This window comes from Babylonia areolata, chromosome 3 (genome assembly GCF_041734735.1).
Source record: "Babylonia areolata isolate BAREFJ2019XMU chromosome 3, ASM4173473v1, whole genome shotgun sequence".
NCBI lineage: Eukaryota > Metazoa > Mollusca > Gastropoda > Neogastropoda > Buccinidae > Babylonia > Babylonia areolata.
In genome coordinates, this window is record NC_134878.1 from 48,349,136 (window position 1) to 48,375,806 (window position 26,671).

General features: G+C 46.3%; 1 protein-coding gene and 1 long non-coding RNA gene across 2 annotated transcripts; both read left to right on the forward strand.

Annotated features, from left to right (window-relative positions):
• Positions 1-477: 477 nt before the first annotated feature.
• On the forward strand, positions 478-24,969 carry LOC143280599 (small ribosomal subunit protein eS21-like). The gene is made up of 6 exons (XM_076585310.1): positions 478-544; positions 658-723; positions 3,378-3,441; positions 5,628-5,699; positions 9,196-9,251; positions 24,898-24,969. The coding sequence occupies exons 2-6, from the start codon at positions 674-676 to the stop codon at positions 24,905-24,907; spliced, it is 252 nt and encodes an 83-aa protein (XP_076441425.1). The 5' UTR covers positions 478-544; positions 658-673; the 3' UTR covers positions 24,908-24,969.
• LOC143280598 (uncharacterized) lies at positions 6,739-8,795 on the forward strand. The gene is made up of 2 exons (XR_013055032.1): positions 6,739-7,661; positions 8,176-8,795. It is a non-coding gene; the product is annotated as an uncharacterized LOC143280598 (long non-coding RNA).
• Positions 24,970-26,671: the final 1,702 nt, after the last annotated feature.

Sequence of the window (26,671 nt, forward strand, 5' to 3'; positions counted from 1 at the left end):
ACTGAAACTGAAACTGAAACTGAACTATTGTATTTGGAAAAGCCCACAAAGACTGTGTTCCGTTTTGAAGAAATTTGCGCAGTGTTGGTTTGGAAATGATGCCGATATTTGTTTGATTTGCAAAGCATCGTGCTCTACCTTTCATGTTAGACTTACGGCCGCTCCTTCTCTCTGCTTTTATTTCTTTGAGGCAATCGATGGTGTGATGGCCTTGTACCTGTTCTTTTTGATATTCTTTGACTTTTCTGAGGATTTCCGATTTTCCTAGATGTAGGCCGCTCGTTGGTGTTGCGTTACCAGCAAGTCTGTCAGCTCGCTTATTTCCCTTAACACCTGCATGTCCCGGGCAGTATGACCATGTGAGTTTTTTAATCTGAAAGTTGCGTGAAATGACGGTCACAATGAAGCATCCTGGTTACAAAAGTTTTACGAGTAGCATCCCTTACTCACTTCCCCTTGCAAGTGAAAAGTGCGCATGTGTGACAGGGCATTCTGGGTAAAAAGCCTACTTCTTCCTCTCGATTCCACGACGTGCGCGTGAAAGGTAACTGTATGGCACGTGGTCGAACTATTTCAAGAAATTTACCATTGTTCACGCTTTTTCTCGTAGTTGCTTTTTGCTTTGTTATCAGTTGATATATTTTCTTCTGTTTACAGCAGTCAGATTGTCAAAATGCAGAACGAAGCCGGAGAATTCGTTGACATGTACATCCCGAGGAAGTGGTAAGTTGCTCTTCCATTTTTTCATGGCGGCTTCGAAGAAAGAGGTTTCGAATAACTAAAAGCTGAATAGAAGAAGTGTGTTTTATTTAGTCTTTCGGTCGACTTTAACCGTAGTATGCTTGTACTTGTAGACCTGCCATCACGACTGCCACACAAGAATAGCATTGGTCTGTAAAAACTATTCTAGTATCTAGTAGTAGATAGAATATTTTATGTTTGGTCATTGTGTGAGAGAGCATTAACCCTCAAAGTGCTGGATATAATAAAACATACATACAGAAATCATGCTTAAAACAAAGGGATAGTTTGCCTCCGCTACCTGTGCTCTGATTTGGGGCATTTGTATGCTTATCAGTAAGAATAAATAGGTAAACCTATACATTTTTGGAAAGTAGAGTGAATGAAGAATCAGATAAAAGTAAGAAAAAGGCTGTACCTTGTAAGTAGTTGGAGATATTCCAGAGGATATGAACAACAAATTTTGCACACTTGTTTTCCAAAAACGTCAACCACAATGTTTATAGGTATTTTCACATCTTTTACAGAGTCAAAATCTCAAGATTGGCATTAAACTGTGCAGAAAATGTTCTGGCTGCAGAATCATGGTATGAATATAACTGAAACAATGAAATTATAAGCATTGTATTATTTGTTTGAGACACACCCACCGACACCACGCACGCGCACATCTACAATACTTTATGCAATCACAGGCAAAAACAGAAATAAATGTTTTCTTTTAGCTCATGTTGCTTTCAAAAGCAGCAAGAATGCTTTAAATCAAAATAATTTCCAGTTTTCTAGCTTGATTTGGTCAAGAAATCGCAATAGACCCATGCCTAACCCACTTTACCACCCCTCCCCACCCCCATCACCCACCCCCCAGTTTTTGTGGCTGGAGACACAAAACTGAATGAACAACAAGCAAGCCAGCATGCCCAAGTGTCAAAATAACAAAGCCGTTTTCATCAGAATCCTGTCAGCAAACGAATCATCACTAGTGACAAGGTCACTCATTTCCTGAGCTTTGTCAACTTCAGTGTCACTCATTGTTTACAAAAAATACGAAGATCTGGACTTATAAACTCGGTCAAAGTTTGTGCAAACACAAGCAGGGAGGCAGTAACACCAGAACGAGGCTGTTTTATGAAGGCTGCCGAGTACAGTCGTACGATGTCGGACCTTATGTAAACAGAGCCACGATCGTGGCCCATCGCACTTTACCGGGAAAGCCACGATCGTGGCTCATCGCGCTCTCCGGGTTAAGTCAGTCGTCTGCCTACAGTGAACAAGTGATTTTGAATGTGACTAGCCACACATGGGAATTTCCAGAATGAAGTTAAAAAATAGTTTCAAATACCCCTTTGACCATACAGAAGATTATGGAACTAAAGGGGAATCAACTTTTTTTTAAATTGATTTAAATAAGCGCTTCATTATCTACTTTTCTATGAATATAACCCTAACCCCCACCACCCAGTTGTTTTTATTCTCATGTTCATATTGTCAGTAAATGTCATTTTATTTTCAGTGATAGGTACTGAGGTAGTGAAATGGTGTTACTGGTTGAATGTGCTGTGTCACAGTAGCAGACTGGTCTAATTGCTTGTGATTGAAGTATTTTGTTTGTTTATTTTTGATTTTTTTAAAATGTGTTTTTATGCTTTTGACTTAGATAATAAAATACTGAGTCAACAAATCTCGTCATTACATTGCATTTTGTGTTGTTAATAGCACTTGTCATCAAGTCGCAGTGCATGCAGAACTATACAGCTGTACTTGTATTCGTGAATAAGCTAGCAAATGTACAGGTCAGACTGCCAGCCTTTGTAAACGATTTGTAACTTATCTGCACATTTATGAGTCATGGACTCTCTTGTCATCATTTGTAAATCATCCACTGAATTCAGAACTTTTATGATAAGTTTTGACTTGTTAAATGCCTGTAGCGCATAAAGCCAGTATAACGCTTTTAAAGGAGTTGAGATCCAGTCATTTCGTTCTATAATGGTGAAACATTAAATATATCATTATATGCTAAAATTGTTATATTTGTTAAACTTAATAGAACAAAAAGTAATTCCAGCTGTTGTGTTGCCAACTTATTTCACCAACTTTGTTGCCTGTCATGAAAATATAACCAGTTGCTTTCATGCCTCAGCTGCATGTGATGCTACATGACCTTTGTTGCTTGTCGAAAAAACTGACACATGAATCATTGATAGGACATACCACTCAAAACCATTTCATTAAACCAGACATACCACTTGAAACCATTTCATTATACCATGCCATGGTGCAGTTTGGGCCAGCTTGTCTCAGATTTTGCCATTTTCAGTATAAGACTGACTTTGGGTTTGAGTTCATATCCCTTGACCAACCCAGTCTAAATGAAGTATAGAATTTTTTCTCATATTTATTTTTTCTCTCCCACATTTTGGTGGGGATACTTGCTGTGAATAATTAATGGACCTGTATAATTGAAATTTATGGAAATTGGAATTATTTGTTAAAGATAAAAGTGTTTGACATGGTAACACAGGTTGTGAACAGAAAGGAGTGAATAAAACCTTTAAAATATTCAGATGATACTATAAAACTTTCTTAATCAGGATGTTTAAGGATTGTGAGAATTATTTTAATGTCTTTTTCAGCTCGGCTAGCAATAACATCATTGCTGCCAAGGACTATGCCTCCATCCAGATCAACATTGCTGAGGTAAGCTGTACCCATGCTCTTGCGTACCTTTTTACTTGACACTAGTGACAATCTTACTTGATAATACTACTAGTGACAGGGCTTGACCTCTTCGGTGCCCCATGATAGAAATTTCATTTAAGTTCTGAAGTGCTTGAAAGTGTCGTTGAGTTCTGCAGTGTTTGAAAGTGAACCATGACATACAAATCTGTGATCGTCATAGTATGAATTTTCTTATTCTTTAGATTATGGCTTTCCAGGAAACACCAGTGGGAAAACTTTATATGCCTGTTTAAATATTAAGGGGAAAAACCTAAAAATTTCATTCTTGCCGTCAAAAGAGGGCGATAACCAGGGGGACAAAGGGGACGTTACCTACTTCCGGGAGGTTATCGGCCGTAGTTCTCTCATTTTCTCCGCATAGGCGGATAGTAGTTTGCACAGGACAGGAATGTCAGACCCCTGCCGACCCCTGCCGGAGTCTGCACTAGTTGGGTCACGGTAAGTATGTTATTTAAACGTAATTTTAGATAGAAAATTTCCTTTCCAGGATGTTATTTACACTCGTAGCACCCTTTTAAGAAATTCAGATCATCAGAATGTCAGATGACAATCACAGCCAAGCGTAAGTGGCATTAAAAAGTGGCTGCTTGTTTAAAAAAGAAAACTTTGCAGTTTTGTGACCTAAGATGTTGCAGAAGCTTTACAAATCATTTTTGATGATAAGCTCGGTGATAGCTGAGACAAACTTGTCAGATGTTTCGTTCAGTGAAAAGGAAGTAGAAGGTTGTGATTTGTATAGAGGAGATGGGGGTGGGGTGGCTGGTAGTTGTAGACAGCTAGAGATGTTCAAGCAGAGGAGAGGAAGTGCTGGAAGCCAGGTATAGCTCTGGGGCTGATGTGGAGGTGAATTCATTCGAAGGCAAACTGTCCACTTGTTAAAAGTTATTTAGGGCAGGGAGGGGTGGAAAATGATGAAGCGGGTTGTGGAGCAATTTCTTGCGACAAGTGACCAGCGTGTTTTTAGCAATGCATGCATACATCAAAGAAAGGGATCAGCTTTCATCTGCTGGCGAGGCAGGAACAGTACTCACAACACTACACTGTGTGGCAAATAGGTCACTGTTAAGCTCTTTGATACTGTCAAACATTGAGCATGAAGTAAGTAGATGTGGCACAGGCACGCTTGACGATTGAAAAACGCTTGTGTGATGGGATGGTGTTTATTTGTGTGCATGTGATTATAACTTATAAGAGTTTGTATAGAATGTAATTATTTTGGACTCTTCAAAAGGTATGGAAACATTTTTTGTTTTGATATATTTTCTTGCTTTATCTCATCTGCTTTTACTGTTGGTGATAACATATTTAGAAATTATCCAAAGTTTATCTGATATATATATATATATAATTATATGGCTTACTCATAGCAAACAAATGTTAAGTAAGGTTCATACTGTCAGAAATTGATAGTTTAGTCATTTTTCTTTCAGAAAATTATGCATTTTGTATGCTTTCTTTGCTGAAACGTTTTGGTTTATATATATATATATATATATATATATATATATAAACAACCAAACACAGCCTGGCAAACTTGTTGATGTGTCAAGCGCTAAAATTATAGCGAATGGAAATTTGGTGTCATATACTGTACCATGTCATACTGATGCAAACTAGGCCTATTGGTTTGCTCTGCTTGGCCAAATTTCCAATGGAAATTCAGTGCAACTGACTGCTGTCCATCGCCAGTTAGTGTTCCATACTTACTTTTCTTTTTTCTTTTTTTTTTTTCTGTTTTTTTTATATATATATATATATAATATGTTGAAGATGAGTTCACAGCTTGGAATGACAGATTGCTGGATCAAACTTTAAGAATTTTGTTTTTGTTTTCTTTTTTTTTTCCTTTTTTTTTTTTTTGGTCGTCTTTTCACTGTTAGCCACGCGAAATTTGGCCAAGCAGAGCAAACCAATAGGCCTAGTTTGCATCAGTTTGACATGGTAAGTATATGTATCACCAAACATGGAGTATAATACAAACTCCTCCTTTTAATAGAATTTATAAAGAAATAAAGTGTCAAATATTGCAACACAAAGATGCTTCATTTTGATACCATTTCTTTTGCGGCCTTATTAAAAGTTGCTTTTCAGATGAGTATTAGTTGTTCACATGATAATTAACTACTGTTTCCTATTTTGTGCAGGTGGATGAGACCACTGGACGTATGACAGGTGGCAACAAGACCTACGCCATCTGTGGCGCCATCAGAAGGATGGTAAGTCTGATACCAAGTTTCATAATGATATATATACATGATACATGTGTATGTTGGTTTGTAAGTATCTTTGCTCTTTTTGTTATTTTTGTTATTTTTTGTTTCTTAGATCGTTTTGTTGTTTTTAGTAGGCACGATTCATTTCTGAATCATGTGTGAAGAAATATATCTGCTACTGGTAGTGATAGATGCTGGTGTCAGTGACCTTATTTGCAATTTCCAGGCCTATAGCTTAGTGTTTAGTGTTGGACTTTAAGGGTTCTGGCTTCAAGCCTGGTGTCTAATGGTTGGAAATTTTTTTTCTCCTATAAATAGGCCAACATATGTAAGCTGACAAATGCATAGGTCCCTTTCATGTGTACACATATACAGTAGATAAATATGCATGTTGAATATTCAGCATCTGTACTATCTCTGCATGAAAAAATAAAGATACCCAGCCTATATACCCCCAAAACATGTAATGGCTGCCTTAGTTATCGTGTGGCATAAAACATTCATGTGTTTCAGCAAAGACCCACATATACAGTAGAAAGTGGGGAGTTGCAGCTGCCAAACGTGGAATAGTAGCTGATGATGGCAGTGATATAATTCTTGTTATGTGTACTGATTTTATTTAGATGCAGTAAACTTAGGAAATTTTTTCTTGTCATCTTCTAATGAAATTTGAAGGCAATTCCTGAAGCAGGTTTGAGTGTTACAGGAGATGTTTTGTTTCTTTCTTTTTTCTTTTTTTTTTTCTTTTTTCTTTTTTCTTTTTTTTTTTTCTTTTTTCTTTTTTTTAAAATTTTTTTTATATACTTTCTCTGTGAACACTAGTTGCAAAGCCGGGAAAGAGTAGCGGAGTAAGTTTTGGTTGGTGAAGAGTTACAAAACTTGACCAAAAGCAGGAATCATCATTTGATGCATTGGTTTCATACTGATTGTTGTTTTGCCTTGTTGCTAAATTCTACAATTCACTGTTTTAGCAGAAGTGAGATTTCTTACTTTTTTTTTTTTTTCACAATTTTTTTTCTTTTTTTTTCTTCTCTTTTCATCTTTAAGGGGGGACTTGGCGTGCATTTTTGATGAAAAATCACCAGAAAATGTGTTTTGGGGTTATTGTAAATTTTGAAAGAATAATATATCTACAAACACTTTTTGGGTGTCTTTTGCTTTAATTTTGCATAAAAGTGTGTGTAATTGTACTTTTTTTAATGTAGGTGGCCTCAAATATTTATCGGCAATCGAAGTCGAATCACAAAAATCGCTATCTTCAGACCCTAGCAACCACCACTTTCGTTTTACCAATTGAGGTGTGTGACCGCTCGTTTGAAAGCTAAACATACGCTCTTTCCGGTCAACCTAATTTCATATGCAAACAACCTCAGTGCGAGAGCTCCGCGAAGCACGAAATGGCTCACCCAACAACAGTGTATAAACCGGTGATTGGGCCTAAGCTGTCACGAGGGTAAATCCATGATTCTGATTGGCCGAAACTCCAGTCATCCGCCATCTTTGTTCATAGCGTCTGTTTCGAAGTGAGCGAACTAGGACATTCATTTTGTCAGTTTTAGGCACAGTTTTGCTTTTTTACAATGCCAAGAAAGTTTGGAACGAAGTTTAGAGTACTCCATAAGTTTGGTACAAAGAAGAGAAAAGGGAAATGTGGAAAAGCCAGCCGCCAATCACAGCAAACTGAGGTCGAATCGACAACCTGTGAGCCGACTCCATCAACGTCGTCTGCTATGGAATACCCGTCCTCTACTTCAAAGAAAAAAAAAGGACTTTTTCTCAAAAAAGAAGGCAGTGTCTGATTCTAGTGAAGAAGTAGATGAGTCTGGACCCAGCAAAAAACAAAGACTGGAAGAGAAAGCTGTAGAAGAAGTGAGAAGTGACGATCTCAACATCATCATGAACCTGAGCTGCCTTCAGTCTCTCATCGATTCCAGTGGTGCATTGTGTCCAGAATGCAAAGAACCGGTAAGTCGATCGTTGATTTCTTTGTTTATTTTTCGTTTTCTTTATCATTCATACTTCTTCCTGGTCCTTGTGAAGTGTGAGAGGAGAGAATTAGATTGTGGTGTGAGGGGGTGAGTGGGGGGCTGTGTGTGTGTCGTGGGGTGTGTGTGAGAGGTTATGTGTTTATTCAATCAATGTGTGTGTGTTCCAGGTTGTGTTTATTCAGTGTGTGTGTGTGTGTGTGTGTGGCTGTGAGTGTGTTCAGTGTATTAGTGTGTGTTTCAGGTTATGTGTTTATTCATAGTGTGTTTGTGTGTGTGATTATTCTGTGTGTTTGAATATGTTTCAGGTTATGGGTTTGTTCATTGTGTATGTGTATGAGATGTGTATATTCCATGTGTGTGTTTCAGGTTATGTGTTTGTTCAGTGTGTGTGTGTGTGTGTGTGTAAGACTGCTTGTACAGATGTGTGTATATGTTACAAATGTATGAAGCTGTGCAAAAAAAAGTGTACTGTAATGTATCATGTGTTTCAGAGCCTGAGGGTGACTGAGGGAGGTCAACAAAGGGTCCTCGGCCCTGCTGGATGTGATGCTGGAACTGGAGCTTGTGGGAGGAAGCACTCTGGGTGACTTTGTTTTGAAAGAGGACACTGCCAGGGTGGTGAAATCCAGCAGAAAATCATCAGAAAAGGAGAAAGAGAAGAGAAAGAAAATAGAGATGGTGCGACGCATGGAACGCCAGGAAAGACAAGAAAGAGAAGGGGAGGTGTATGGGCCTGGGCAGTTCTGAGTGTTTGATTTCCAATGCCACATAGAAAAAACTGTACAGAATGTCTTGACAAGGTATCATACTTGATAATTATTGGAAAATGATAGCAATACTATTGAAAATTGTTCCTTTCATTTGTCCACATTAAATTCTATCTTTGGAGTCAAATTTCTCAAAACGACTTTTTATTCCATACGTATGTACTGCCCTCCTTTACTGTACAAGTTCTACAACAGCTATTGCCTTGAAATTTTGCATATAGATGGAAAAATGGCTTCTGAGTGCAATGAAACCATTAGAAAGTATGGATCTTGGACAGTTTTAGTGTTATATTAGGTTAAAAATAATTATTTACATTTGTCAATTTTCTCCAAAGTCTTGGCGATGGTATTACATTTATGTACATTTATACATACTAATTTATGTCTATTGCACTCTTCTATTCATGTCCTTTGTATTGATTATGATTTTAGCTTCAATACTACCTAACTTTGCAAACTGTAGAGGAGGAGCAGACGTACTCGTTTTCGACAGCACAAAAACAAGAAAAAAATCATAAAATTATTTCTATGTAACATAAACATTGAAACTTTGTATTCTAGCTCCAAATCCACTTTGCTGTCTATGTGCAAATTTCATGGCAATAGCTTTAGTAGAAGTCGAGATACAAAAATACTAGAAAAATGCACGCCAAGTCCCCCTTAAAAAAATATATATGTGTGTGTGATTTTTTTTTTTTTTTTTCTTTTCTTTTTTCCCCTAACCTGACGTGCTCTGTGTTGCAGGGTGAGTCTGACGACTCCCTGTCGAGGCTGGCAAAGAGGGATGGCATCATTGCCAAGTAAGTGTTTACTACAACTTTGTGACCTGTTGGAGGTAAACGTCTATTTTCTGGTTGGAACAACTTCGCTACAGCAATTTCTGATTTGGACTGAAGCAATGTCAGCGAAACATGGTTGCAAATGTTTTTGAAAATTTTCTTGTCTAAACGGAATGTACACAAAAGTTAGGGCATGATTAGTGATAGTTACTTTATTTGATTTGTACTTTGTTTTTACTTATACTTTATACTTTTGATATTCTTACTTATAATTTATACTCTCTTTTTTTCTTTTCTTTTTTTTTTCTTTTTTTCTTTTTTAACATTGCCTTTGATGAGTCTGATGGTGGTGGGATTTTTTGTTCTTTTGTTTTTCTGTATAAGCTTGCTGGTGTGTGCCCATGTGGTTTTGCTGGAACATGTTCAGACCAGTTATACCAACTGAGGTTCAGATTATTGGCAGCTTCATCCATTTACAGTAGGTCTGCAGATGAAATGTATAATTTGGACGATCACGCTTGTTTTAGGCAGTGCCTGCTTACTGCTATGTCATTGTGTGTGTGTGTGTGTATCATTTGTAGCATGCATCATTTGTTTCTGGACCTTTGAAATCTTTCATTTGTATGTTTTAAAAGTCTTCTTGGCTTTTAAAAGTGAGAAATGTGACTTAGAGTTGTCAGGTAGTTGTAAAACATATTGGGTGGTGACAGTTTGGCTGTACAATTTCAGGATTTGTTGTGCCAGGGTCAGTCGGTCTTTTCTGCATGCTGGATTGTATAAATCCATTCTGAACAGTTAATTTGGTGTCATATACTGTACCATGTCAAACTGATGCAAACTAGGCCTATTGGTTTGCTCTGCTTGGCCAAATTTCGCGCGGCTAACAGTGAAAAGACGGGCCCGCCCGCTCTCAGCCAATCAAACGCCTCTAAAAGCTATAAGCGCTGAATCATTCCCTTTGGCCAAGGCTCTCTACGCCATCTTGTCAGGTTTACGCTCTGTCTCGTCTTACGCTTTTTTTGGCTATTAAGCGTATCCTTTTGGCCTTATTTTGTTGCATGCGGCTTGTGTTTATTGTATTCTTACATTCTGTGAACTCGATTCGACTCGGCACCCTCGATTCGTTCGTTTATTTCTGCCTCTAAGTCGATCCGGTCTTTCCTTTCTCTGTTGGGGGTCGGATTTTCGCTGGGTGCCTAAGCGCGGGTTCCATGCCTCGTGTGCCATACCACGAAGGCAGGGATCATGATGCTGGGATTGAGACTCGGCAAGAGACTCTACCAGGCCCGGAGCTCATGATTCCTCCCGATACGGACCGCGGCGATACGTCGTTAGACGCTGATCGCGGAGACAACGTTTGTACCAGTAAAACGGTCATGAAGGGGACCGGGGGGAAAGAGGTACGAGCGTCGCCTCCCGAGGTGTCCCAGCGCGAGGCGGGGAAAAGGGGGAGTGGCAAGTCCTCTCCGGGCTGTGGGGACTCGCAGCTAGGCGCGGACTCCCAAGGGGAGGCCGCGCCCGGCCATTACCCGGGTCCCCACTCGGAGACGACCCTCACGGGCCCCATTGTTGTTCCCCCTCCTCCCTTCTCTGTCGACCCCCCTCCCCCACCTCCTTTGGGGGGGGGAGAAAAATTTGGTTCCGGGGGGGGATCTCTACTTTGCCCACCCCGGGCCAAGCCACCCCAGTCTCCCCACGGGAGGGGATTCGGGGCGTGTGGCAACCTGCTCTGCAGGTCTTCCCGCTATCCGGCCGGTCTCCCCTGCTGGGGGAGGCCCGCGCGTGTCAGGCGGTTCCGGGCAGTCAGTCCGCTCGTCTTCGGGCGGGACTGACACCCAAGTCGGACCTGACCTCCCTCCGACTTGGCCAGGTTGTTCCCTTCATGGAGGTCAACGCACCAGTGACCCTTGGGGTTCGGGTCACAGTATGGCTGGTGCACACGGGTGGTTACCCCCATTCTACCCGTACTGGGGTGCACCTAGGGTGCACGCTGGGTTGCCGGGAGCACCAAGGGCCAGCCCCTTGTCCGCTCCTCACCGGACCCAACCCAGCACATCTCACAGGGTGACACACACAGTGACACACACAGCCCCGACAAGTGGGATCGACTTCTTGTCGGTCAGGTTGAGCTCCTCGACCAATATTGCCTCTCTGTCCACAAATCGGGCCTCTGTCAACCCACAGGTGACCTCCATGGTCACAACGGCCTCCTTGTCAGGACCGACGGCTGCTCAGGGGCCCTACTCGGCCCGGCGGAGCCTGCGGTTCCCACCTGCCCAGCCCTCGGTCCTACAGTGAGATGAGTGGGTGTTTGTCCCCTCACAGCACTTGTGGGTCCCTCTTGCATCCAGGGACGTCCTCTCTGAAAAGGTGTGGCACCCACCATCCCAAGCATGGTTGGACCTACGGTCCACACGCTCCCCACCCGCTTCAGGTGTCAAGGACATAACAGTGGCGGCCATGGTCCCGGCTCGGGATCGTCCCAGCTCATCCCGCTGGGCTGACCACAGCTCACAGGACGCCCCAGTGGGTACATCCACTTGGGATGGCACCCAGCAGGGGATGGACTGCGAACAAGAGTGGGAGCCCCTGTCTTCGGATGAGGACGAACAAGCAGATGAGCACTCTTCGCCCACATCCCAGGGGGGACAGATTGAGCCCGCGCCTCCCTAGGGACCAGCCTGAACCAAACTCGGACTTTGCCGAGCTCGAACTGACCCTCCCCAATAGGGTCATGTATGCCGAATCAGTCCCTCAGGCTACTTTGTTACCCTTGACCCTCCTTACGCCATGTGACTCTAACTCCAGAACCACAAGGCGACTCAGAGTGCCAGAAATGGTGCAGGAATTCCAGTTCCCGGCCCTCCCATTTGGTCTGTCCCTTGCCCCTTTCCTGTTTACCAAGGTGGTGCGGGAATTGGTGTCCATCGTCCGCTCGGAATCCATTTGTCTCTGTGTGTACCTGGACGACTGGCTTATCCTGGCCCAGTCGCAGGCCCTCTGCCTGAGTCATACGGCCAGACTTTTAGACCTTTGCTCCCAACTGGGCTTCCTCATGGACCAGCAGGTATGCGATCTGTCCCCATGTCAGTCCTTCGACTTCTTAGGGATGAGATTCGACATGCGGTCCATGATAGTCTCTCTGGCGCCAGATCACTGGGACCGTCTGGCAGGCTTCCTCAGCCACTGGCGCCACTCCTCCCAAGATACAGCGCAGACACTTTCTTCCCTCTTGGGCATGATGGAGTCCACGGCACCTCTCATTCCCCTGGACAGGGTTCTCAAGCGCCCTCTCCAGAGGGCACTGAGGTTACGCCGGTCCCAGAGCACTCAGCCATGGGATACCCAGATATGTCTGGGCGAGTGGTTCCTCGAGGTGACATCAGAGTGGTTAATCACCCCCCTTCGGACACAGGGGGTGCCCATAGCCCCACCTACTCTTCAGGTGGCACTCTTCACAGACGCCTCCTCCCTGGGCTGGGGAGCCCACATGGACTCACTCCATGCAGCAGGGACTTGGTCCCCGGAGGAGCGCCTATGTTCTGGAACTGGAGGCAGTTCGCAGGGCTCTCCTGCACTTCATGGGGGACGCCACTGGCAAGACCATCCGCTTGTTCACGGACAAGACTACGGTCGCATGTTATGTGAACAAATGGGGGGGAGCGCACTCGGCAGACCTCTCCATGCGGACTGAGGCTCTCCTCCGTTGGTGCCACAGCAAGGGCATTGCACTTTCAGCGAGACACTTAGCAGGAAAAACCAACATCTTGGCAGATGCTCTCAGCAGGTCCAAGAGTGTCATACGCACAGAGTGCACCCTGGACAAGGACAGCCTTCAGTGGGTGTGGGAACAGTGGTTTCGGCCGATGGTGGACCTTGTTCAACAAGAGACTTCCCACTTCTGTTGCCGACCCAGAAGTGTGGGCAGTGGATGCTCTCTCTCTAGACTGGAGCAGTCTGATTGCCTCCGCGTTTCCTCCCTTTCCCCTCCCGAAACCTGGAGGGGGTCAGGCTGGTGTTCTCCTGACCCACTCCCGGGAGGGTCACTACCTTGTCGTGGTCGGGAGGCTTAGTGGCCAGTGATCGAGCGAGCTATGTCGGCGGGGGCATCAGTGCTTCTTGGGGTTTGGTGCTCTGATCCCAGGTCTTAATTGACAGCCTACATAGCCATCGTAGCTGTCAGGGCTGAATAAGTGGTGGTTTTGTACTGATGCCCCTGATAGGGCTTCCCATGCCGAACAGGTCGTGAGTGAGGCCCAAACTAAACGTGACCCACTGTCCCTTTCGCTGTTCTCTATTCTTCTTTTTACTGCCTCTTTTCTGTCCTCAGCTCCCCATCAAGCCTTCTTTTCCACATTCTTTTTTTCTCTGCGGCCTTCTTTAGGCCCGCCGTGTTTGCCGTGCGGCGCGACCTGTGATGGAGGGGAATGAGATCCTGGGGATTGAGAGAGCACGCTGCTCTCAACACATCCCTTTGGCTCGGACCTCTCCTAAGACAGGCGGCACACATTGGCCCGTGTGTGTCAATCGGCTACCCCTTCGTGGGGCTGGGTCAAGACTGGCAGTTTAGTGGCTGACGAAGGTAACCCCCGTAGTGCTCGGTTCTCTGTCCCCGGGAGCTGGGCATGATCGGGGGGGAACACGTTGGAGCTGGACTGTTGGTCGTATATCCCTCCCGAAACCTGGAAGGGGTCAAGCTGGTGTTCCCTTGACCCTGGCCCCTAAGTTGGACCCCATGGTGGGTGGGTAAGGGAGGGATGAATTCAATTTTTTTCAACATGACTTCCAAAAAACTACACCCCCCTAGCTCGGGTAAAAGAAGAAGACAGGGAACGGATGACTCAGACTCCGATTCGGAGGTCGTTGAGACCTCTGGATTTTGGCCATCGTGGCTGGTGATGGAGGGCGCTGATGACGACAAGCCGTTGTCGGCTCTCAGCCCCTTCGCTATCCAGAAGGGCTTTCAGTGTCTGGCAGGATCGCTGAAGTCCATCAAGAGGCTGAGGAGCGGAGCATTTTTAGTTCAGACGGAATCCAAAAGGCAGACACAGCTCCTTCTCAAGGCGACCACTTTCGTGGATAGGGCGGTGAAGGTTTCCCCTCACAAAGGCCTCAACTGCTCAAAGGGGGTCATCAGATGCCCGGAGTTGAAAGGTGTGTCTGAGGCCGAGATCAAGAGCGAGCTGTCCTCTCAGGGAGTGACCGAAGTGTACAGGGTGACGGTGAGGAAGGGGTCGGACAGAGTCCCGACCAACACTTTCTTCCTCACCTTCTGCTGCCCGGATGTCCCCAAGGACATTCAGGTCGGATACCTCATGGTCAGCGTAAGCTTGTATGTGCCGTCCCCCCTGAGATGCTTTAAATGTCAGAAATTCGGACACGTCAGGGACCGATGTAAGGAGGAAGAGGCGTGTGGCACCTGTTCGAAGGCGGCGCACCAGGGCGATTGCGTCAATCCAGCCCGGTGCGCGAACTGCGGAGGTGGCCACCCGTCCTCATCGAAAGACTGCCCCGTCTGGAAAAAAGAGAAACAAATCCAGAAAGTCAAGACAGAAAAGAAAATTTCCTTCTTTGAGGCAAGGAAACAGGTGGAGGCCGCGTCGCCTAAGGTGTCGTATGCCTCTGTCGTCAGACCCAGGACGGTGGACGTCGCGGTCCAGACGACGTCCACAGGAACGCAGACGGACGACTTAACCGCCTCGTCGGAACCGTTGGCCTTGGGTGGAGACGCCGTGTCCACCCCTTCCCATCCTGTGCGGCAGTCCTCAGGGGCTGCTGGGCGGGAGCGGAAAACCTCGGGCGGAGGCACGTTGTCCTCCTCCCGCCCCACCCCACCCCCCGGCACCCCTCGCCCCGCCTCTCGTCTGCCTGGCCCTCGGGCTGGCGGAAGTGGCCGGAAGCCCCCCGTACCTCCAAGGCTCAAGGAGGGGAGGGTTGCGGCCTCGGCGGGATCGGGAGGGGCCGAGGTGGTGGATATTCCGACTCGGTCGGAATCCGAAAAATTTATTTCGAAAAACAAATACTCCATCCTGGCGGACCTTGAGCCACCGCAAGCACAGGAGCAGGGGGTAGCGATGGAATAGGCTGCTGCTTTATTATTTTAACCTTTTTTAATGGCAGTGATCCACTGGAACATCCGGGGGTTCCACGCCAATTTTCAGGAACTCCAGCTGCTTTGTCGTGCTTTGAAACCCTCAGTGCTGGCGCTGCAGGAGACTCTGCAAAGAGATGGCAAGGTTTTATCTCTCTCTGGTTTTAACTCCGTTTTTAAACCCGCTCAACCGAAGCAAGAGGGATTGACGGGAGGTGTCGCTCTTTTTATTCGCAAGTCCCTTTTATACAGTACAGTTCTTTTAAGCACCCCTTTACAGGCGGTGGCAGTCAGAGTCACGCTTGAGAAAACCATCACTGTCTGCTCTCTCTATCTTCCTCCTTCCGTCCGCGTTCTGAGGCAGGACCTCATGAACCTGGTCGACCAGCTCCCACGTCCGTTTTTACTGTTGGGCGACTTCAATGGACACTCCCCGCTCTGGGGAAGTGAGATGACATCAGCCCGAGGTCTTCTCTTGGAAAACCTTCTTTCAGACATGGACTTGTGCTGTCTTAACGACAAGTCTCCCACTTACCTGCATCTGTCCTCTGGAAAGCTCTCGTGTTTAGATCTGTCGGTCTGCGATCCATCGTTGGTCCTGGACTACGAGTGGAAAGTGCACGACGATCTGCACGGGAGTGACCACTTTCCTGTCGTCCTCCGCCCCACAGATGGAGAAGGTGACTCTCTGCCTGACCGCCTGTATTACGACAAAGCAGACTGGAGTTTTTTTACCACCAAGATAAGAGCGGAGCTGCAGGAAGAAACAGTATTGAAAAGCAAGGACCCTGCTGACGCTCTGACTCGGATCGTTTTAGATTGCGCCAAAGCAGCAGTCCCATCGTCTACCTCCAAGCCTCAGGTCCCTAGAACGCCCTGGTTCAACGCGGAATGTCGGGAGGCCCGCAAGTCTCGGAAGAGAGCGCAGCGACGCGTCTTTCGGAGACCGGAGACCGATAGCGTTCGAACCCATCAACAGCTGAGGGCGAAAGCCAGGTATGTTTTTAAAAAGAGCCAGAGGAAGTCATGGAGAGATTTCTGCTCTTCCTTAACCTCCAACACACCCAAGAAGAAAGTGTGGAGGGTTTTAAAAAGAATTAAGGGCAAAAACGTATGCCCGACCTTTCACCATCTTAAACTTTCAGACGCTCTGGTCACAGAGAAGAAAGCAGTTGCCAATTTGCTTGCCTCCACAATAGAACAGAACTCGAGATCTGCTAACAAATCTGCTCGCTTTCTTAAAACCAAAAACCTGTCAGAAAAAACACCATGTAACTTCTTTTCCGACAACACAGAGAATTACAACCTTCCTTTCACAATGAACGAACTTAAATCTGCCCTTCAGACCTGTACGGATTCCTGTCCAGGAATGGACGAGGTCCATTATAAACTCCTAAAGCACCTTCCCCAAACCTGTCTGGACACCCTGCTTAAAGTTTATAACCACATCTGGGTCACAGGCTTCTTTCCACCCTCCTGGCGGAAAGCCCTCATAATCCCGCTGCCGAAACCGGGAAAAGACCCCTCGAACCCCTCCAACTACCGCCCAATTGCACTGACCAGCTGCGTCTGCAAACTGATGGAGAAGATGGTCAACGGTAGACTGATGTGGAAACTAGAGACCGACGGCCTTCTGGCGAAAGAACAGTGCGGTTTCCGCAAGCATCGCTCTACCGTTGACCATCTGGTTCGTCTGGAAACCACTGTAAGAAATGCTTTCGTCAACAAACAACATGTGGTGGCCATATTTTTTGACTTGGAGAAAGCTTACGATACCACGTGGAAATTTGGTATTCTTTCCGACTTGCACAAGCTCGGCTTCCGAGGACACCTGCCTCAGTTCATCCACAATTTTTTACAAGACAGACAATTCCAGGTGAGAGTCGGCACCACCCTGTCCGACATTCACGAGCAGGAGCTGGGTGTCCCGCAAGGGAGCATCCTGTCGCCGGCTCTTTTCAGCATCAAAATTAATGACATCGTTCAATCCGTTCAGAAAGGATCGGACAGCTCGCTGTTCGTGGATGATTTTGCCTTATATGCAACCGGCAGCACGTACGCCAGCATCCAGCGACGGCTTCAGCTCTGCGTCAACAAAATCCAGTGTTGGGCAGAGGAGAATGGCTTCACGTTTTCGTCCTCCAAAACTGAATGCATCCATTTTCATAATTTTCGCCAGTTCTATCCGGACCCTGAAATCCGTCTGGGAACATCCACCATCCCGGCGGTCAAGGAAGCCAGATTTCTAGGGGTCGTCTTCGATCAGAAGCTGAACTTCCTCAGCCACATTAAACAGCTGAAAATATCTTGCCAAAAAGCCCTTAACATCATCCGAGTTGTGGCACACACGAACTGGGGTGCTGATAAGAGAACTCTCTTGCACCTCTACAGAGCCCTGGTCCGGTCCAAACTGGATTATGGAAGTGTGGTATACGGCTCGGCCAGACCGTCCTATCTGAAACTGTTGGACCCTGTACACCACCAAGGGCTCCGTCTCAGCTTAGGTGCTTTCCGCACCACCCCTGTGCACAGCCTGTACGCAGAGGCGGGGGAACCGCCTCTTTCCAACCGCAGACTGAAGCTGACCCTGAACTATTATTTGAAATTGTTCTCGGAACCTACAAACCCTGCTTACGACGCTGTATTCAACAACCCTTTCGATAAGAAATTTACAGACAACCCAAACTGCATACCTCCTCTCGGACTCCGCATTCAGCCGCACTTAGAAAAGGCCGATCTGGATGTCGGTGGCATCTCGGATTTCTCTAAGTTCCCTGACAGCCCTCCGTGGACCTTTACAACACCTGAGGTCCGATTCGATCTGGCCTCGTACCGTAAGGACACCACCAGTTCTCTGGCCTACAGAACCTACTTTTCGGAACTGTGCCACAAATTCCCCACTTTTCAAAGCATCTTCACTGACGGTTCCAAGTCAGAGGACGGAGTCGCCGCATCTGCGTTCTGTCCCGCCTTTCCTGACCGGCCCTCAACGGAACACATCCTGTCTGACAGCTCGGTGTACACCGCGGAACTGACCGCACTGGTTCTGGGGTTAAAAATGGTTCTCTCTTCGAAACAGAAGAGATTCATGATCTTTTCCGACTCCTTGTCAGCCCTGGAGGCGATCGCCTGCAGGAATATCACTCATCCCAAACTGCTGGAATTTTATGAAACTTTTACTCTCGCAACGAAGAAAGGATACGAGGTTGTGTTGGCCTGGGTTCCCGGACATGTTGGCATTCGTGGTAACGAAAGGGCGGACCTGCTGGCCAGGAACGCTGTAAAGAAAGAATTGTCCAGATCCTTGGTACCCTATACAGACATGAAGCGGAAGGTCAACACTTACGTTAAGGATCTTTGGCAAGAGGAGTGGAACACCCAGACGGACAACAAGCTCTTCCAGATCCGTCCGGACCTAAAAGAGACCCTCCCTTCGGGGGTGAAGAACAGAAAGGAGGAGTCTGTGCTGTGCAGACTGCGTACGGGGCACACTTTTTTTTACTCATTCTTACTTGTTGAAGGGGGAGGAGGCCCCTCGATGCATTCCCTGTGACGAGCCTCTCACCGTGAAACACGTGCTCCTTGACTGTTGGGATCTGCATGACGTTAGACGCAGACATTACACGGCGGTTTCTTTGAAGACTTTGTTTCGTGATGTCCCTCCGTGGGCGCTGATGGACTTCTTAAAAGAAGTGAACCTTTTTAACCAGATTTGAAGGTTTTAAACTATGGAAGTTTTTTTTTAACTTTGGAGTGGAAAGTTTGAAGTGGTGACTCGTTTTAATTGGTTGTTTTTTTTAGCCTTGTAGTAGTAATTGACGCGGCGATAGCCTTGAGATGGCCTTAGTGGTCGGCGAGGCTCTAAGCACCATAATTTCATTTCATTTCATTTCTTTCCACCCTCCTGGCGGAAAGCCCTCATAATCCCGCTGCCGAAACCGGGAAAAGACCCCTCGAACCCCTCCAACTACCGCCCAATTGCACTGACCAGCTGCGTCTGCAAACTGATGGAGAAGATGGTCAACGGTAGACTGATGTGGAAACTAGAGACCGACGGCCTTCTGGCGAAGGAACAGTGCGGTTTCCGCAAGCATCGCTCTACCGTTGACCATCTGGTTCGTCTGGAAACCACGATAAGAAATGCTTTCGTCAACAAACAACATGTGGTGGCCATATTTTTTGACCTGGAGAAAGCTTACGATACCACGTGGAAATTTGGTATTCTTTCCGACTTGCACAAGCTCGGCTTCCGAGGACACCTGCCTCAGTTTATCCACAATTTTTTACAAGACAGACAATTCCAGGTGAGAGTCGGCACCACCCTGTCCGACATTCACGAGCAGGAGCTGGGTGTCCCGCAAGGGAGCATCCTGTCGCCGGCTCTTTTCAGCATCAAAATTAATGACATCGTTCAATCCGTTCAGAAAGGATCGGACAGCTCGCTGTTCGTGGATGATTTTGCCTTATATGCAACCGGCAGCACGTACGCCAGCATCCAGCGACGGCTTCAGCTCTGCGTCAACAAAATCCAGTGTTGGGCAGAGGAGAATGGCTTCACATTTTCGTCCTCCAAAACTGAATGCATCCATTTTCATAATTTTCGCCAGTTCTATCCGGACCCTGAAATCCGTCTGGGAACATCCACCATCCCGGCGGTCAAGGAAGCCAGATTTTTAGGGGTCGTCTTCGATCAGAAGCTGAACTTCCTCAGCCACATTAAACAGCTGAAAATATCTTGCCAAAAAGCCCTGAACATCATCCGAGTTGTGGCACACACGAACTGGGGTGCTGATAAGAGAACTCTCTTGCACCTCTACAGAGCCCTGGTCCGGTCCAAACTGGATTATGGAAGTGTAGTATACGGCTCGGCCAGACCGTCCTACCTGAAACTGTTGGACCCTGTACACCACCAAGGGCTCCGTCTCAGCTTAGGTGCTTTCCGCACCACCCCTGTGCACAGCCTGTACGCAGAGGCGGGGGAACCGCCTCTTTCCAACCGCAGACTGAAGCTGACCCTCAACTATTATTTGAAATTGTTTTCTGAACCTACTAACCCTGCTTACGACGCTGTATTCAACAACCCTTTCGATAAGAAATTTACAGACAACCCAAACTGCATACCTCCTCTCGGACTCCGCATTCAGCCGCACTTAGAAAATGCCGATCTGGATGTCGGTGGCATCTTGGATTTTTCATAAGTTCCCTGACAGCCCTCCGTGGACCTTTACAACACCTGAGGTCCGATTCGATCTGGCCTCGTACCGTAAGGACACCACCAGTTCTCTGGCCTACAGAACCTACTTTTCGGAACTGTGCCACAAATTCCCCACTTTTCAAAGCATCTTCACTGACGGTTCCAAGTCAGAGGACGGAGTCGCCGCATCTGCGTTCTGTCCCGCCTTTCCTGACCGGCCCTCAACGGAACACATCCTGTCTGACAGCTCGGTGTACACTGCGGAACTGACCGCACTGGTTCTGGGGTTAAAAATGGTTCTCTCTTCGAAACAGAAGAGATTCATGATCTTTTCCGACTCCTTGTCAGCCCTGGAGGCGATCGCCTGCAGGAATATCACTCATCCCAAACTGCTGGAATTTTATGAAACTTTTACTCTTGCAACGAAGAAAGGATACGAGGTTGTGTTGGCCTGGGTTCCCGGACATGTTGGCATTCGTGGTAACGAAAGGGCGGACCTGCTGGCCAGGAACGCTGTAAAGAAAGAATTGTCCAGATCCTTGGTACCCTATACAGACATGAAGCGGAAGGTCAACACTTACGTTAAGGATCTTTGGCAAGAGGAGTGGAACACCCAGACGGACAACAAGCTCTTCCAGATCCGTCCAGACCTAAAAGAGACCCTCCCTTCGGGGGTGAAGAACAGAAAGGAGGAGTCTGTGCTGTGCAGACTGCGTACGGGGCACACTTTTTTTACTCATTCTTACTTGTTGAAGGGGGAAGAGGCCCCTCGATGCATTCCCTGTGACGAGCCTCTCACCGTGAAACACGTGCTCCTTGACTGTTGGGATCTGCATGACGTTAGACGCAGACATTACACGGCGGTTTCTTTGAAGACTTTGTTTCGTGATGTCCCTCCGTGGGCGCTGATGGACTTCTTAAAAGAAGTGAACATTTTTAACCAGATTTGAAGGTTTTAAACTATGGAAGTTTTTTTTTAACTTTGGAGTGGAAAGTTTGAAGTGGTGACTCGTTTTAATTGGTTGGTTTTTTTTATCCTTGTAGTAGTTATTGACGCGGCGATAGCCTTGAGATGGCCTTAGTGGTCGGCGAGGCTCTAAGCACCATAATTTCCTTTCCTAACTCTCTTGCACCTCTACAGAGCCCTGGTCCGGTCCAAACTATATTACGGAAGTGTAGTATACGGCTTGGCCATACCGTCTTCTGAAACTGCTGGACCCTATACACACCACCAAGGGCTCCGTCTCAGCTTAGGTGCATTCCGCACCACCCCTGTGCACAACCTGTATGCAGAGGCGGGGGAACCGCCTCTCTCCAACCGCAGACTGAAGCTGACCCTAAACTATTACTTGAAACTGTTTTCAGAACCCACAAACCCTGCTTACGACGTTGTATTCAACAACTCCTTGAACAAAAAATTTAAAGACAACCCAAACTGCATCCCTCCTCTTGGACTCCGCATTCAGCCGCACACAGAAAATGCCGATCTGGATGTCGGTGGCATCTCAGACTTCTCCAAGTTCCCCGACAGCCCACCGTGGACCTTTAGAACACCTGAGGTCCGATTCAATCTGGCCTCATACCGTAAAGACTCCACCAGTTCACTGGCCTACAGAACCTACTTTTCGGAACTCTGCCACAAATTCCCCACTTTCAAGAATCTTCACTGACGGTTCCAAGTCAGAGGACGGAGTCGCCTGCATCTGCGTTCTGTCCCGCCTTTCCTGACCGGCCCTCAACGGAACACATCCTGTCTGACAGCTCGGTATACACCGCGGAACTGACCGCACTGGTCTGGGGTTAAAAATGGTTCTCTCTTCGAAACAGAAGAGATTCATGATCTTTTCCGACTCCTTGTCAGCCCTGGAGGCGATCGCCTGCAGGAATATCACTCATCCCAAACTGCTGGAATTTTATGAAAGCTTTTACTCTCGCAACGAAGAAAGGATACGAGGTTGTGTTGGCCTGGGTTCCCGGACATGTTGGCATTCGTGGTAACGAAAGGGCAGACCTGCTGGCCAGGAACGCTGTAAAGAAAGAATTGTCCAGATCCTTGGTACCCTATACAGACATGAAGCGGAAGGTGAACACTTACGTTAAGGATCTTTGGCAAGAGGAGTGGAACACCCAGATGGACAACAAGCTCTTCCAGATCCGTCCAGACCTAAAAGAGACCCTCCCTTCGGGGGTGAAGAACAGAAAGGAGGAGTCTGTGCTGTGCAGACTGCGTACGGGGCACACTTTTTTTTACTCATTCTTACTTGTTGAAGGGGGAGGAGGCCCCTCGATGCATTCCCTGTGACGAGCCTCTCACCGTGAAACACGTGCTCCTTGACTGTTGGGATCTGCATGACGTTAGACGCAGACATTACACGGCGGTTTCTTTGAAGACTTTGTTTCGTGATGTCCCTCCGTGGGCGCTGATGGACTTCTTAAAAGAAGTGAACATTTTTAACCAGATTTGAAGGTTTTAAACTATGGAAGTTTTTTTTAACTTTGGAGTGGAAAGTTTGAAGTGGTGACTCGTTTTAATTGGTTGTTTTTTTAGCCTTGTAGTAGTATTGACGCGGCGATAGCCTTGAGATGGCCTTAGTGGTCGGCGAGGTTTTTTTTAGCCTTGTAGTAGTAATTGACGCGGCGATAGCCTTGAGATGGCCTTAGTGGTCGGCGAGGCTCTAAGCACCATAATTTCATTTCATTTCATTTCATCTGCTGAGGCAGCCTCGCTCGGGCACTCCTCATTCCAATCCTCAACTGCTCCACCAGCACGCATGGCTGCTGTGCGGTCGGAACTGTCAGCATCACCATTGAAGTCCTCGACCCCTCGGTCGGCCTCTGTGTCGGCTGCGCTGACCCAGGGGTGTGCCTCCTCTGACCTCCTCTCCATAGTCACCAGAGCAAGGAGGCAAGGAACGGAGACTTTGTATGACTTTCGCTGGAAGAAATGGTTGCGGTGGTGTACAGCTCAGGGCATTACCCCTACGAACCCTACGAGCATGCAGCTGGCCAACTTCCTGGCTCTCTGCTCCTCGGTTCTCATCCTGTCTGCTAGTTCTGTGCGAGGGTACAGGTCTGCCATCTGTACCACAATGCAAACAGCTAGGTGGTCCCGCCTTTGAAGCGGATTTCCTGTTCAGAGAGGTGGCTAGGGGTGCCCCTCTGAAGGAAGCTAGAAACCCCAGAAGAGTGCCCCTCTGGGACTTGTTCCTGGTGCTGGATTTCATTCGAAAACAGCCCTTCCAACCATTGGGGACTATTCCTTTTGACATCCTCACCCTCAAGACCACTTTCCTTCTGTGGCTGGCCACAGGCAGTCGTAGAAGTGAGCTGCATGGTCTTAGTGGAATGCCACAAGATCTGGCCTTCCACAGAGATGGTTCCATCACTATTCGTTTCCTTCCAGAGTTTCTGGCTAAGAACCAAGACCCTGAGGTTCCTTCCCCCTCTCTGAGGGTCAGACCTTTGTCTGATATTCTTGCCCAAGATGATGAGGATAGGCACCTCTGCCCTGTTCGGTGTCTCAAATATTATTGGGATAGGTCTCGCCATAGGCGTTCTTCTCAGAGGCGTCTTCTCATCTCCCTCAATGAGAATTACAAGAAAGACATCGCTGCAGGCACCATTTCCCGCAGGGTTTCCCAAGTCATTCGTAGAGCCTACTCTCATGCACACAGGGATATCAGCTGTCTTCATCCCAGAGCACACGAAGTGCGGGCCATAGCTACTTCGGCTGCTTTCCAGCACTCAGTGCCAACGCAGCATGTCTTGGAGGCAGCCTTCTGGCGGTCTGAGAATCCCTTCATCAACTTCTACCTCAGGAATTTCCGTATGACCAGGGCTGACGGTTCCAAGGGGATTTCCTTTGTCGCGGCTAACACTGCCGTCTCAGTTACAAGGGCTCCCCATACGAACCAGTAGGCGTTGCCCTCCTCCATTTGCTTTAAATTCTGCATCAGTTTGACATGGTACAGTATATGACACCAAAAGGAGGAGTTTGTATTATACTCCATGTTTGGTGTTACATATACTTACCATGTCAAACTCGAATGCCCGCCCGTCCGTCCCCGCGTCTCTGCCGTGGTTCTCATGGGGCATTTTTGTTCATGGCCACGGAATGATTCAGCGCTTATAGCTTTTAGAGGCGTTTGATTGGCTGAGAGCGGGCGGGCCTGTCTTTTCACTGTTAGCCGCGCGAAATTTGGCCAAGCAGAGCAAACCAATAGGCCTAGTTTGCATCAGTTTGACATGGTAAGTATATGTAACACCAAACATGGAGTATAATACAAACTCCTCCTTTTCTGTTCTTTCCATAAATGGAGAAAATGTTACCGACTTCCAATGTTTTGCAGTGATGTATATTTGGTTGTTTTTATCTGTTGCAGGAACTTTTGAAGTCACAGCATGTAGTCCGGCAGCTTGAAAATTCCGTCAAATAAATAATGGTTTGAATATCATTCCTGTGTGTCTGTGATGATTTGGAGGAAGATTTGATGTATAAATTTTGTGTGGATGTATGTTTTGTGTGTGTTTTCTTTTGGTTGTCTGTTTTTCTGTTTCTTTTCACCTTGAAAATCCTAGGGTACACCATGTTTCAAGCATCAGAATATCATTCATCCTTGTCAGTTGAAAGACTAGCTGCCACTCAAAATACAAGGTTTGTTTTTCTCCATCCCATCACTGGATTGACAAAGAGCATCAGGCATTCCTGTCAGTGATGCTGATGCTGGAAATATTTTGCTTATTTTGATAATTTACCTTCAAACCTTTACTGTACTTCATGGACCCAGACAACCCATTTTTGTCTTTGAGAATAATAAAATCCATATTTCATCAACTGGGTTTCATGTATTCCTCTAATTCATATAAGTAAACACTCAAAACAAATCTTATCTGTAGTGGTTCCCACAGACCCGTGCTCCTGAGAACAAAATGCACAGATGTAAAAATGTTCACTGCTTGTTGACGCTCTCTTTACAAACTTGGCCTCTTAACGCATTTGTCATTTCCAACACCTTTCATGAATGCAGCCTTGGGTAGGTGTATATCCCCCACCCCCCAAAATGATGTGGGTCCCACTTGACCACAACGAACAGATAGGGGAGCACTGCTAAACTTGTTTGTGCAATATATTGCGAGCATCATTCTTCAGTGAGGATCTGGTAGGCCTATACAACATTTATGTAGGGTGAATTCAATTGTGAGCATGGGTCAGATAGACCCATAGAAATTGGTAGATAACGAAATTCAGTGAAGATTAACTCACTCCATGCCAAGAGTTTTTGCCCTTGCCAATCCCTGAAAACCCAGGGTTTGTATAGGATGGGGAAAAAATTGTAAAAAAAACAAACACCCAGACAATTGATATTTAGTATATGTATGCAAGGAATGTTGTTCCATGTGTGCAAAAAATCAAAGTATTTACTCACCATCTTGATGTTGATCGCGGTATCCATATTTTGTGTATTTTTTAGCATTTTTGCACCCATCAGAAAGGTACACCAACATGTTCCACATCACATTCTAACACTATTTGAGGAACTGAAGACCTAGTGCATGCAATGAAGTATGAACAGGTGGTGAAGAAAGTTGAAATTCACACATACAAAAAAAAATATTGTCTCTACATAATGAAAATCAAGACAAAGAAAAAAAACTCAACTGGCTGGGTGTTGACTGGCCAGTCAGCTGACAAACCTGGTATGCCAGTGAAGGGATGTGCAAGAGGGAAAAAGGAAAATTCATCCAATCACTGGTGAAAACACTTGCAAAATCGTCCGTTTCCTCAGTGGTTTCGTCGTCTGTGTCTGTCTCATCTGCTGGCACATGTTCCTCACTTTCCTCTCCATTGTAAACACTCTCTTCAGCGGCGAATCTATTTCTAGTTCATCGGGATCTGGTTCAAATTCACTGTCCGAAGAATCAACATTATCTCCTTCGACATCAGAGCCTTCAGTTTGGATCATTTCCAAAGCATCTTCGACGCTGAGTAACATTTCACCTCTCCGACCGTGTCGAACACTTCGCCGTGACGCTATCTTGTCAAACAACTTACAAAGCTGACAGGGGGCACGCTTTGTTATCAACTGCGGTTGAGCTTATCGCGACACACACGCAGCGTGTGTGAATGAAAAGCTGACCAGAGGTGACGTAAGATAT

Bases quoted from the DNA above. Each gene is read 5' to 3' on its own strand.
- LOC143280599 (XM_076585310.1), top strand. From the start codon at position 674: ATGCAGAACGAAGCCGGAGAATTCGTTGACATGTACATCCCGAGGAAG. The intron at 724-3,377 runs GTAAGTTGCTCT...TGTCTTTTTCAG, and splicing joins ATGTACATCCCGAGGAAGTG to CTCGGCTAGCAATAACATCA. The intron at 3,442-5,627 runs GTAAGCTGTACC...TATTTTGTGCAG, and splicing joins TCCAGATCAACATTGCTGAG to GTGGATGAGACCACTGGACG.